The following is a 15,017-nucleotide window of genomic DNA, read 5'->3' as shown; positions in this document are numbered from 1 at the left end:
AATAATACTAGCTTTACGACAACTGCTTGACAAAGGCCTAATCCAAAGATCACAATGACGATCGGTCCTGCACTGCCCTCATCCAACCTATTCCAGCGATCTTGATCAGGTCATCGGTCCATCTTGCTGATGCTGCAAGATCATCCTTCCAACACTACCTCTTCCGGTACGTGGTCGCCATTCGAGGGCTTTTCTGCCGCAACGCCCATCTGTCCGTCGAACTATGTACCCTGCCCACTGTCACTTAAGATTCGCAATCATTTGGGCCATATCGGTGGGTTTGGTTCTACTACGGATCTTCTCATTTCTGACTCAATCTCGCAGGGAAACTTCGAACATAGCCTATTGCGTTCTGAGCGACCATAAGCTTCCACATAAGGCCCATTGTTAGCGTCTGCGTTCCGTAGGGTGTCCGGATGGATTTGACTAGTGACCTTGTTCCCAAAATTGGACCTGCCCAATTGGATGATTTGGCCAAGATACAGAGTACAGTTCCCAACTGTTACGGGAGTAGGTGCAGTAATTTTAATACAACGGCGAAGATATGTCCTACTATTTCATAAAAACAACAATATCGGAACATGTGAAACACGCTTGTTCACAAATGTTGAAGAGACAGTGTAGAAAATACAACATTTATTTTAAGTTCGAATTTATTAAAATTTATCAACAATTACAAGTGAATTTATTTTCACAAATATTATAAATCATTTGGTTCTGGATTATAATCGGGATCAATTACTCTGCTTCTTATTATTTCCTTATAGACTAAGGCTGATTTTCGAGGAAATACCGGCCTGTTGGGGTCCTCAATATCCATTTCGTACAGTCCCATTCGCATTCTGAAATAAACATTCCAACAATATATTAACAATTAATGTTATACACCCATCCTGGGAAACTAGAATCGGAAAGTAAAATGCGAGTATAATACATTCAAATAAAATACTTTTAACCAATAATGGAAGGCATATAAAGTAGGCTGAAATTAAAAAAAAAAATATTTGTGTATACACATGTATACAGTATGTGTGCACATATTTTTGTATACTTTACGGATAGGATTGTAACATAACTTTGAACAAGTATCTTTTTCTTTTCAAAGGTTTATTTCTTATGCTTATAGGTATGATTTTGCATAATATTCATAATTTTATTTAATGGAATATAAAGGAATGCAGTGGTTCTCGTGGTTCCTTTGATATGCTACAAAGACTGGCAACTTTCATAGGAATCCTTTGGTGTGACTTAAGTCCATTTTCCCAATTTGGATTTTTACATACATACTCTATTAAAAACATAATTTTAAGGCCAAAATATTTTGGAGACGACATACAGAGTCCGAAATGTTGTTTAACTCACTAAAATTTGTCAATAACCGCTTTATATACTTCTTTTACGTATCGTACAACAATAAAAACTTCATTATAAAAATGCATAAACTATTCAATTGAATTAAATGCATATTTTATAATTATATGTTAATAATATATATAGCTTTCTACATTGATTCAACATAAAATTAACTCTAACCACGCCATATCTCACATTATGTTTAAAAAGGTACCATTTTGTCTCGACCTCTTGAATATATACTTACGAATATCCATGATTCCACTCAAATGTATCCATCAGACTCCAGGCAGTATACATCCTAACATCTACACCATCATCGATAGCATCCAAGACAGCATTCAGATAGCCTCTGTAGTAAGCTATTTTCTCTTCATCGTAGAAGCCCATTTTATCGGACGAACCATTTTCAGTTATGTATATAACAGGATCATTGTACACCTTCTTAAGGTACACTAGAAGATTGTATAACCCTGGGGCATATCTCTGTTGAGAAATAGAAATAAAATGAATATAGAATAGTCGCGAAGCCAGCAGAAATCTAGGGCGTTGCCTGTAGGTAGGAAAGGAGCTTTTTGGACTTGTCAATCAATATTTCTTGAACTTTCCAAAAATAATTCTGGTTCTTCAGTATAAGTAAAGATAAAAATACTTGAAGTTATTACTTGATGCCAAAAACATAATTAAGATAATAATAAAAATCTTTCTTTTACTTAGTTAGTTACTTACATACATCCACGAACTCGTCTCTATCGCCCACTCGGGGGCAGTGTAGGTACCGATGTACATGTCATCTTCAAATGAAGGTGCTGCAAAGCGTTCTTTCAACGAATCATTTCTGTATACATAATAACTGGAGTAACTATTCAGGCCGAAAAAATCTGAAGTTCCTCTGATATAGTTTATTTGTTCAGGTGTGAAGGGTCTCAGACGGGACTGCTTATAACCTTGGAGGGAACTAGCTCTGCTAACTCTATCAATGAGTCGCTGTGGATAATTGCCTTGTGGTGAAAAGATTGGATGCGCATACTGTCCCAGCTGAAATGAACAATTATTTTTGTATTATAAAATAATGCTTTCAACTTAATGGCATTCTATCCTCTAGTGCTTCGTGAACGGCTGGATTACTTCGCGTTGCGAGACGTTACTTCATTGTGTATCGTCTACCGCAGTTATTATGGGTAATGTTCTACCGCCACCGAATCCCACCTTCGCATGACTTGTGCCAAGTGCGAATTTTTAAAAAACTTTGTGCCAACCAAACTGTGGAATTTACTTCCTTGCGCGGTATTATCTGGATGATACCACACGAGTATTTTCCTAAAAGGCAGAAAACGTTTCTATGATTCTGGTGTTGCGGGAAAATATGGGCGGCGGTGATCACTTAACACACGTTTTTTCACCGATTAGAAAAGAATTTCGATGGCTATAGATTATAGGTACTCATAGACCTATCAAATAGACCCTATAAAACACATTGTAGGGGACGCATGAAGGCAGTATAGACGCCAAACCTTACGTGCTTACAGTGTGCGGGAGTGTAGCTTAAAAAGGGACATTAAGGGTCCAACATCGCACACGCTTGCAGCAGTCTTAAAACGCTGCTAATTTTCTTGAATGGCCTGGGAACGATGGACTGAGAAGATAAACTACAGATACAATGGCCAAATCAAGAAACTAAGTCCGTAAATATATTAGTTATACTAACTAGCTAGGTACTTACAGACATATATAACATAGTGCAGCTAAAAAAAGGCATGAAATTCATTATGCCTTCCTATTGAATGCAAATAAAGTGTACTTAGTTTATTTGATTTTGTTTTTGTACGTACCGTAAAGGCGAAATAATCTTCAGCTGCTTCCGCATCGTCAAGAGAATCCGTGAGAGGTAAGGCCATATCACAACTGATGATCACAGCGACTTTGCCGCCTTGTGATTTGAACTCATCGTGATAAATGTGATACATTCTTGCATGTGCTAGAAGCACATTGCGACCGCATTCGTAAAAATCTTCGCCAGGAGAGATAACTCTGGGTGCATGTGTGCCAAATGCATAGCCAAGGCTACAGAGAATAAATGGCTCATTTATTGTTAGCCAAGTCTTTACTCTGTCCCCGAAATTTTGGTAAACAACTCTGGCATAATCTCCTAACCAAGTTGCAATATCTTCGTTCAACCAACCACCAAGTTCGGCTAGGCGAAGAGGGAGATCCCAGTGGTAAATAGTTATCATTGGTGTTATACCATTGGCAAGAAGTTCATCGATAAGCTTATTGTAATATGCTATTCCTTCAGGGTTAACATAATCTGGTGTGCCGAGAGGTAGTATTCTGGGCCATGATAAGGAAAATCTGTATACATTCACACCCAGCTCCTTCAGTAGGCCAACGTCTCTTTTATATTGGTTATAAGAATCTGCAGCAACTTCATACTTGGAACCGTCGGATATATATCCTGGATCAGTCTTTATTTCGTAGTCCCACATCGACCAACCGCGCCCTGAATAACAAAATCAGCGTGATCAACTTTTTGCAGCTGTAATTTAATTAGAAGGGCGAATCATTTACTATAAGTTAAACTTCTTGTTCGTCTCGTCTAAAGTTATTGTTAAATATATGAGTAAGGAGCGGCAGTTGAACAACTGCAAGCGCATTGTTTGTTAGTACGTACTGGGAGTGTGTGTTACTGTAAACAGAAACGTCCTGATGTATACTGATAAGGAGCAATAGAGATAGATTTTATGCTGCAGAGTGCTCTTCGCGCTATATATAACGCTTTGTCTTTGGTCTTTGAGAATTATTTAGAGCGAACATTCGGTGTACGCTTAACCTACTTCATAATGGCCCCTTCTATTATCACCATTTTGTACGTCTTCTCCTTACGGGACTCCCAGTATAGTCAAAAGGGAGAGTCCAGCGCCACAGATACAAACTTTAGTTTAAAATAGGGAAGTTATCAATTTGGATAACAAAACGGTGTAAACTTAACGCCATATGACGGTGGTTAACTCTCATTAAGGCGAGGCTTAGGTAATATACGACATACAACTATGCTTATCGAGCAAGTCTCCCTTACTGCACTCGAGCCGGTTTTATTTGAACGAGTCTCAATACGCTAGGTTAGGTTGATATGCTAGGTTAGTACGGCTACGATTATCTTTAAATATGTTGTTGGTACAAACTGTACGGTTAGGGATTTTACAATTGAAATTTATTTTTGGTAATAATGAAGTATCCGTTTGATTATTAACTATTTTATGAAGTAGCATCGTGTCAAGCAGCACACAACGCAAGCATAGAGGATCAAGTTTAAAATATTTAAGTTTGTCTTCATAAGAGGAACTGACAAGTTTTCTGTTAAATTTAAATAAAAGTCTTCGCAGGAATCGTCTGTGGACAGACTCGATGGTGTCAGCGTTAGTCTTTAGGTAAGGGGACCAAACAGGAGAACGATGTTTTAAGACACTGCGAATAAGACATGTGTAAAGACGCATAAGTGTTAAAGGATTCTTGAACCCTTGAAAATGTTTTACGAAATTCGAAAAAATTGTCAAAAACGTTTGTGAGGTAAAGGTTACATAAATGACTTTCTTAATGATACCACAGATTGGGAAGGGAGCGACCGCCCTGAGGCTATTAAATAATAAGTTTAAATGTAGGATATTACTTTGTAACTATATTTTTTATGAGAAAAAAAGGAGCCCGCTGAGTTTTTTGGAATGGGTGGTAGTTTTTGACTTTCAATTACTAGTTTTTGATATCACATCCTTTTTTGAATAAAATTTTTTGAATTTGATCTTAATTATACAAGGAATAAATTTAAACTGGTTATAACTATAATTACTTACCTCAGTCGAGTTAATAATCTTTTCTTGAGAGAAATGCATATTTTTTCAACAGGATCCACGAAAATAGATAAATACATATTGTGTTGCGAATAAAAATAATTTTTAATTAAAGTTTCTGTGGTAAAATTTAATCTAAAATAGATGACTTTAGTAAAAATTATATTCCAACTTGGCAATCCCCTTTCCTTTTAATGAATAGAGTTAGCCCGCTATTAAATTTATTCATTAAAAAGCGGCTAATATTCATTCGGTGGAACGAAGTCAACACATAATTTTAATCCTAATATAAATATTTGAATTATACCTAATAATGCCAACGCCAACAAAGGTGCTTTTTCTTCAGAGATACATAACAATGTTTGTAGCTAGTTGAGAGATGTTAAGAGTCTAATTCTAAGTTCAACAATACAAAAAACTCTTCAGGCTTCTAATATTTATGTATACATACAAGATTAAGGATTGGTCTTCGCTGCGCTCCAACTAGATACCGCACTACCCATGAACCATAGCTTTTTTATTACGCTAACTTTTAGATGCTTATGTGTGTGGCATCTAGACACTCAATGGCATCTTTAAATTTTTTTAACATACGCTTCGTGTTATTTTACATTATTAAAATACTTACTGATGACAATATGTGATCCCAGTGTTTGTCTTATTTCTTTCATTTTAGTTTCAATTATTAGCAAAGTTTAGCAGAACATGGGGCATGTCAACGTCGCACATTGTTCGAGACTGGCTCAAGCATGCCCACTTGGGCGTAGTATTAGTTGTCGCACTTTACGACTACGCCTGCGGTATCTAGTTGGACCGCAGCGGAGACCAATTCATAATCTAAGTATACATGTTTAAATTTTATCGACTTTGATGTACAATGTACCTCAGATGTACAAGGGCAAATTCTAAATACTGTAGATGTATTATTTCATTTTGCAATACTATTAAATATCTCAGAGCTAAATTTTATTTAATATCATCTATACTCTGTTGTTGATAAAGTGCACTTTCAAATCTGTATTGAAAGTAGGTTAATACGATAATATCAGATATAGATAACAAGAAGTGATGTTAATCTTGTGCTTACTTTTACTATCGGATGTCACATACAAAATTTAAATATGACCTATACATAGAATATAGGCTCCTAAAATGTGTATATATATATAGATATAGGTAAATGTGTATAATATAGATAGTAGGTAGGGTAGGGCGGGGCTCGTTGAGCAATTTTTCACTTTAGCGGCTATAGCTCCTCAACGATAACTCTTAATGTCTTGTTCTGCATACTGATCAATTACTAATATATCCCTTAGCAAAGGTGTCCGTAGTAATTATTTCTAGCTAGATGAGATTAAGAGCTACAGCTGTTTAAATACCGAAAGTCATGTTTGCTCAACAAACTCCATGGGTGAGGTAAGTTGAGCAAGGATATGGGGCAAATTGAGCACTCAGATGGATTCAATGTTAACTAGACAAGAAATCAAATTTGATTTTGACAATCATCTTTTATTTGTAATTTTTATGGGCAAAACGACAAAACTAAATTATTCAAATAATGAACTCATGTCATTGTTGCAATTGACACAAACGATAGTAAGACCAGCACCAGGCTCACATTTTGTATGAGCCAAGTTTCTGCAAACTTGATTGTATGCATGTTTCTCGCCTTGTAAACTTTAAACTTCCCAGCTACAATCTTATTTGGCTTCAGCACAGTGAACACTCCTGTCTCATCCACATTCCAAATATCTGATACACTGAATCCATGTTTGTTGAGCAACTATAGCTCAACTAGCCCCACCCCGAAATTTTAAGACAAAGGTGAGATTATGAACTATCTGTAAGAATTATACGCAGAACCTTTATATGTATCAAAAGTAGAATAAATTTATCATTATATAACACCTACCCGATTGAAAACAAATGAAATCTGACAATTTCAGACGAAATATTACTGTTTACAACTATTTTACTGTTTGTTGTCAAAATAAATAATGCGGTCATGTACTTTACTCGATCGACGTGGCACCACTGGCGGTCGTGCGATAAGTTCTTCTCTGTCGACGCTTTCTTTTCGCTATTTAATGTTTCTGCGTGCGGTGTATAGTTTCCGAGATATTTTGATTGCCCAACTTGCCCCAATGCTCAACTAGCCCCGCCCCACCCTATAATATATATTTTAGTGTATTACCTTAATATGTATACGTATATATATCTTTGATTATATTATTTTTTAAATATTTTATATGTATATATGTCACTATCACTATTACTTATAAATATTATTTTTAATTGTATTTGCATTAGTAGTATTAAGCGTAGATAACGCAATATTGTTAAAAATCAGCGGAACACGTGGTTTAGAATACATGTATCATAATTCTTATAACTCATTGTCTATACATGTATTTGTATTTCTGTTTGCGTTTTTCTAATAAAATAAATAAATAAATGTCTTCGTCACCTTTATAATTTATATCTCATTCGGAATAGTATGATATATCGCTCTTTTTTCTAGGAAATTTATCAAGAATTTACATGTTTCTGACTGGTTGAATATTTATTATTAAAATTCAAATTCGATACAGTCCAGATTACTGAAGGTCACTCGTTTTATGAAACCCAGTTGTCTGTAGACTCTATATATATTTTCAAGCTAATAGCCTCGTTATTAATGCTCTAATAAAAAAAAAGTGGAAAGACTAATGTCATTACCTCCTTGGTTCCATCCTCCTTCAACTTGAAATGCTGATGTTGCTACGCCAAATAAAAATTCTGGCGGAAAAGTTCTGTTTTCATTTCGTCCATTGTATGTGTTCTTCAATTTGGTTGCACTAGTTACATAAATGAAGCTAAAGAAAAAACAATATATTATCATTATAGTTCTTTAATTAATGACAGTGTATCATTTCAATAAAAAACGAATTTTCAAATGATTAATAGTCTATTTCTTATCAAGAAACATGGTAATAGTAATTAGGCTCACTTCAATCTCTTTAGAAGTATCTTGTTAAAACAAAAAGTATACCAATCATCCTACTGCGCTGAAACTTTGCTCACAATTGGAAAATGTTAAAAGTCTGTTACTTGTCAAATATATAAAATTCTCGAGTCATGGTGTTAAACATTGAACTCCTCCGAAACGGCTTGACCGATTCTCATGAAATTTTGAGTGCATATTGGGTAGGTCTGAGAATCGGACAACATCTATTTTCATTTTCATCCCCCTAATTGTTAAGGGTGATCCACACGTTTTTTTTTTAATTTTATTGACCCTTTTTTTAAATTTTGTTTGATTATGAGTCAGCATTAAAAAATATATACAACTTCAAATTTTCACCCATCTACGATCAACAGTTACTTTTGTATCGCGATTTTAATATCGGCAATACAACGGTTGCTGGGTCAGCTAGTAATATATAAAATTATCTTTTTAGTGGGTTCATGACAAATCAGGCTTACACGAAGTTATAAACGTACTAGGAATCCCGACAGACATTCTACTGTCATAGCTACAGTTTAGTAACGTTACCGACAGGTATAAGTGGCTTTGTTAGTGGATTCTAACTCCGAAGCTCTTGTTTATGAAAATAAGGAACGAAATGAGCAGGACGTTCAGCTGATGGTAATTGATACGCCTTGCTCATTACAATGCGGTATCGCTCAGGATTATTGAAAAATCAAACAAAATTCTGAGCGGCACTACAACAGCGCTCGTCACTGGAGACATAAGTTGTCCAATCACATTTGCCCAGTAATATCACTAGCTACGGCGTCCTTTAGACCGAAGCACAGCAATGCACACATTACTGCTTCACGGCAGAAATAGGCGTCGTTGTGGTACCCATAATCTAGCCGGCATCCTGTGTAAACGAGCGCCCACTAGTCTTAGATGTAAGAACGGTAGTTTGCGGTTCAGTCGGAATTTATTAACACCCAGAATAATATTCCTACTGTTAGTGTATTTCAAACCCGACATTATTTTTAAAGTAATGTATTACAGGTTCTAACCCAAAAACATTTATTTTCATTTATTTCATAGAATTTTAATGCACATAAAAAAATTACCATCACTCATATAAAAAGAATACTAGCGACAAAACTTAAATATCTTCAAAAATAGCTTCAAAACACTAATAAAAAATAAATTAAAAAAATAGGTACTTGTGTTACGATTACAATAAGTTAAACATCATTATAATGCAAAAATGACTTGTATTAAAGTTACGAAAAACAATAAACCGTAGGACATATAAAACGAAGGTATATATAAGTTAATATATGTGTATGTGAACAACAATACTCACCCGAGTAACAGTGTTATATTCCTAAAATATTTCATCTCGACTCTTTACGACATATGTATGTTGCATTTTATCTTAACAATACTTGTATATAAACTTTGTCAAAGATAAAATATTTCTTGAAACCACTTGAAAGAGGATAGTTACTTTAAGATATATATATACATATATTGAAAACCTTTTTGATTAGCTCTCTCCCAACGATAAAAATAAAGTACCTACATACTTATGTATTTGATCCCCATGTCACGGGCTATCCTAGTTTGAGGGTCGAGGGTAATTTTATGCAAAATGGTATTTTCTTTTTGCAACAAATAATATTTTATTATTATTATTATTATTATTATACGTTAGTAAAAATCATAATAATTGTCTTAGTGGAAACCTGAAATCCGTTCAATGAATCGGGTTTAATTACATTTAAAATTTAATCTATATATATAAAAATGAATTACTGTTCGTTAGTCTCGCTAAAACTCGAGAACGGCTGGACCGATTTGGCTAATTTTGGTCTTGAATTATTTGTGGAAGTCCAGAGAAGCTTTAAAAGGTGAATAAATAGAAAAATGCTACTAAATTAAATAAAAACAACAAATTTGTATTTCCTTTGATGTGTCCGTACATAATTTCTATGAGAGAATTTATTGACGCACGGTTTGACAGTTCTGCTGTGAAAGAATTTAATTGCGACAGCAGGGTGCATATTTTACGAAGTAATTTTTGATGTTATGATATATTATTGACAAATTCATATAAAAACATTATTTTATTTATTATATACAGAACAACGTCTGTCGGGTCAGCTAGTTTAATATAAATATTTCGGATACGGTAACTTCGATATAGAATATAAAACACAAAACAACAAAGTGCGATTTCGAAATTGGAAACGATTTTTAGGTATATACATCATCATCATAAGCCGGAAGACTGCTAAACCCTCCCCCAATGATGTTCACGACGATCGGTCCTGCGCTGCCTTCATCCAACGTATTCCGGCAATCTTGACCAGATCGTCGGTCCATTTTGTGGGGGGCCTTCCAAAACTTCGTCTTCCGGTACGTGGTCGCCATTCGAGGACTTTTCTGCCCCACTGGCCATCTGTCCGTCGAACTATGTGACCTGCTCACTGCCACCTCAGTTTCCCAATCATTTGGACTTTATATTGAACTAGTTTTTGCCCGCGGCTTCGCTCGCGTTAAGAAGTATTATTATTAATTAGGTATAGTTTTGGCTTTACTTTTGTTTAGCGTGTGTAAAAAATTAGGGCCTACAAAACTTCTTTTTAACACAATATTCTTAACAAATCTGTCATTAGGTGCTTAAACTATCAAGCTATTGGATGAACTTACTCGAAAGCAAGCAACATAAAACTGTCCATGAGAGAAGCAATGTTCTCTCAAGACAATACCCGCAAATTTGAGAGTTTGCTCCGGAGACTTGTTTATTGTCATGGCAAGGCAGACTTTTAGGGGAAACTGTAATCGTTTAAATTCGAATGGGTTATCATTAGGTAATAATGGGGTTTGTGGTATAAATACAGTTTCCCCTTTGCACACCCAGTTAATATAATGGCTTTCACTTGCAGTCTCGTACCGTTTAGTTTAGTTAAGTTTAAGTGGTTTTAAATTTCGCAACAACATAATTGGAACGCCCACACGCAGAATAAGCTTATGATAAGGGAAACCTGGCGGTTTTAATGAACTTTAAAATTCTACAGGGTAATTAGTAGCGTCATAACCACAGTATCAATCGAAGTATAGACCTTTTCTTCGCCCTCAAACGACATCAGCAGGATATCGATCGTTCTTTGGAGTAAGTATGGACGCGCACAGCTCTGTTCCTTTTGGCACCACTGGTAGAGTCTGCCGAAAGTCTCCGGCCACCAAAACTGTTGCGCTACCCATTAATTTTGTGTTACCACTTATATCTCTGTTATTAGTGATCTGTTTAAGGCTTCAATGCCACCTTTATGAGCCATCGTTATTTCATCTCACACAATTATTTTTGTACTCTATCATCTTCATCTTCATCATCATCAGCAAAATTACTTTGTTTGGAGATATTGCAAATGGGGGTTTCAGCAGTGATTAAATTGAGTGGTAACTTAAAAGTAGCATGAGCAATTCGACCACCTTCGAGTAATGTAGCAGCTATGCCGGACGACGCCACAGCCAGTGCAATTCCGTGAGTACTTCTTACTTTCGTCAAAAGTAAATTAATAAGGAAGGTTTTACCAGTTCCACCTGGAGAGTCTAAGAAAAATATTCGACCGTCACTTGCATCTACAAATTTTATTGTATACTTCCTGTTGCTCGTCATTCAAGGATGCTTCTTTTTTTCTTACTGCGTCTTCTTAGGCCACTGTATCGTAACTGGTACCTACGTACTGGTACTACTTCACGTACTATCTATTTTCAAAATTTTTTGATGTTATTGGCTGAGGTAATACATACTCTTTAAGAGGACAGCCGTCTAATGATAATACGGAATCCTCCAATACTAACAGGCATTTGTTAAATATCAGGTCCAATGAGTACTCTACATCCAAGTCAGCTTGCCTTTCCAGTTGTTTATTAAAGTCTTCAGAAAGGTATTCTTTGTATTTTTCCCAAAGACAAGGGTTCGGAAACATTAAAATGATAGCAAAAAGCTCTCCAATAATATGCGGTGTTTAACAAAGTGCTGCCTCTTCAAGAGCTGAATCATCTTCGAAAAGACCTACAGCCTTGCACGCGGATTGGAAAGTGGGATGTAAGTGACCATCTACAGTTTTCAACGCTTCAAATGGAATTGGGCCTCTGATCTCATGTATCATTCGAAGGTGGTAGCATTCTGTATTGTTTGGATGAACAGTATAAACCCTACCAAGAACGTGTTCTTTTATGACCCCTGACCATCCTTCAACATTCACTCCTCTGTTCCTTCTCTGAAAAGATCGCTTATTCCAAACGTAATACGTAGGGACTTCCGAGTATAGCAATGTTTTTGCAGAGTCATCCATGTTACACAGATAGAAAAAGGAGAGGAGTGTAGTTGTAGGAGGACTACTCAATTTGTTGTACAAGCTCTGCTCATTAAATTAAATTCTCTGTCCATTTTCTAAATGGACAACAAGGATCACTACAGGAGGAAAACGCTCATGTATTGGGAATTCAAGGATTCGCCAAACTGCTTCAGCTGAACTTATATATCGACCACTTACGTAGGTTGTAACTTCATCCTTCCCATTCTCTAAAGTAAACGTAGCCTGATCTGACCCTTTATTAAGATATTTGATTTACCTTTTTGATTTTTATATTTACCTACAGATTACATTTCGATTATTACTAATGAATGTAGTAATTTTTTATAACTAAAACATACTTTAAAGTTACTAATTAGTAATAGAATAGTTACTAAAACATCATAGATAATACAAAAAAGAATTTTTAAATAGACTGCTACAGACAATTTTTACGGCTGACGTCATTTTGACGGCTTGTCGTATTTTACACAGATAAAATTAAATATTTTTACTTTTATAGTCTGTTAAATTAGTGATCACCGCATTCTCTTGCAACACCTGTAAATACTTACGATATCGGTTCGATCGTATTTTCAGTGTGATTTGTGTTGTTTATTGCTTAGTTAGTGATTGTTTCCCTGTATTTTAGTCTGTTTTATCCTCAAGGTAAGATCAGTTTTATATTTTGAATTTTTTTCTGAATTTGTACCTGTGGACAAATATATGAGTGTACCTGTGGACTGTCCACAGGTACAAAATTCAAATTAAATATTTTTATTCAAAATAGGATTTATAATCACTTATTGAACGTCAAAATCTACCACCCATTCAAAAGAGACTGCCTCAGACCTGAGAAGAATGGGCGCAAGAAACTCAGCGGGCTTTTTTTTTATATAAAAGTGTCATAATATTTACTTACAAAATCTGATCAGCAATTTTGTTAATTTTTTCAGTGCCTCGCAGTAAAACTGGTTTAAAAAGAAAGGGAATATGCCCTGATACACTAACAGCGGCCGAAACAGAAGCAAAAAGTGGCATTTCGATAAGAAAAGTAGCTGAAAAATATGATCTACCAAAGTCAAATTGTTGCTTTTATATTCTTATTGTTTCATTTTCTATTAAATATAAATATTAGGCCAAAGGCCGACCGTTCTTACTTTACTTCATTTCTCTAATAGTCAGATTAGAGAAATGAAGTAAAGTAAGAATCTTCTCTTCGATTACTATTCGATTGTCTTCTCTTCCGCGTCAATATTTTAAATTATAAAAGAATATTCTACTCCTTAACTTGATGCCCAATCATAGAACAATGAGTTCTTATATGCGGATAAGAACTCCTTGTTACAATACTTACTGATGATATGTGATCCCATGGACTAGTAAAAAAAAAGGACTCCGCGCCGTGCTATTAGCAAGTGAAGCACCTTTATGCTAGTGTTTGTGCGGTTACGGAGTATACCAGTTACACAATTTTTTCTCCGTTAAATAATCATATATCCACAAATACTTTTATATTATTGCTTTTACACTTTTTACAACGCACGACGGTATTTTAAAATATTTTATTGCGACGCAAACTGATCTGTCACAGACGATGGCAAATCTCATAATGGCGGCCGATCGGCTTGTATTAGTGTAAGTGTATGCGTGGGGCTATGTATTTACACGTTTACCGGCTGGTTTGGTGACTCACTGTTATGTAAGGTGACACGGAGTCCTTATTTTTTTACTCGTCCGTGATGTGATCCCAGTGTCTTTCTTATTTCTTGTAGTATTATTTTGACAGTTTTACTACGTAACCTACGTACTATTTTAGTTTCAATTATTAGCAAAGTCTAACAGAACATGTGGCACGTGATCGTCACACATTGTTTAAGACTGGCTCGAGTGGGCGTAGTAGTAGCTGCCGCACTTTGCAACTACGCGATATATATACGCGGTATATAGTTGGAACGCACCGGAGTCCAATCCTTATTTCAAGAAATTTCTATTATTTCGCTTGTTATTAAGTTGGATTTTTTTACGAAAATTAGGGATGAGACGAGCAGGACGTTCAGCTGATGGTATTGGTACGCCCTGCCCATTACTATACAGTGCCGCTCAGGATTCTTGAAAAACCTAAAAATTCTGAGCGGCACTACAATTGCGCTCGTCACCTTGAGACATAAGATGTTAAGTCTCATTTGCCCAGTAATTTCACTAGCTACGGCGCCCTTCAGACCGAAACGTAATAATGCTTTAGCTATTTATTTCCTATGACAAGTAGGTTTGACTTTTTAACTGAATTAACTAATTTTTTAATTATAATTAATTAATTAAGGTTTGACAACGAAAGAATATTGTTTTAAAATTACGATTACATACCTATTTATATTATAGAAAAAACTAAGCAATTTTTAAAAGATGACCTTATACTTGGTAAGTACAGTTTTGGGTAAAGAAGACAACCCTATTGTCGTCAGAATAGGTAAGAGCCACGCGATAGAAAGAGATGCAATTTCTAGG

The 15,017-nt window shown here is 35.5% G+C and overlaps 1 protein-coding gene across 1 annotated transcript; it reads right to left on the bottom strand.

Moving 5' to 3' along the window:
* Positions 1–635: 635 nt before the first annotated feature.
* On the bottom strand, positions 636–9,624 carry LOC126979534 (myrosinase 1-like). The gene is made up of 6 exons (XM_050828876.1): positions 9,509–9,624; positions 7,917–8,053; positions 3,186–3,853; positions 2,083–2,391; positions 1,601–1,839; positions 636–842 (listed from the first exon to the last, which is right to left on the bottom strand). Exons 1-6 carry the CDS (start codon positions 9,541–9,543, stop codon positions 701–703), a joined length of 1,530 nt encoding a protein of 509 aa, XP_050684833.1. The 5' UTR covers positions 9,544–9,624; the 3' UTR covers positions 636–700.
* Positions 9,625–15,017: the final 5,393 nt, after the last annotated feature.

This window comes from Leptidea sinapis, chromosome 3 (genome assembly GCF_905404315.1).
Source record: "Leptidea sinapis chromosome 3, ilLepSina1.1, whole genome shotgun sequence".
In the NCBI taxonomy this organism is placed as follows: Eukaryota; Metazoa; Arthropoda; class Insecta; order Lepidoptera; family Pieridae; genus Leptidea; species Leptidea sinapis.
Note: the sequence above shows the minus strand (reverse complement) of the source record. Positions and strands in the feature narration are given on the sequence as shown.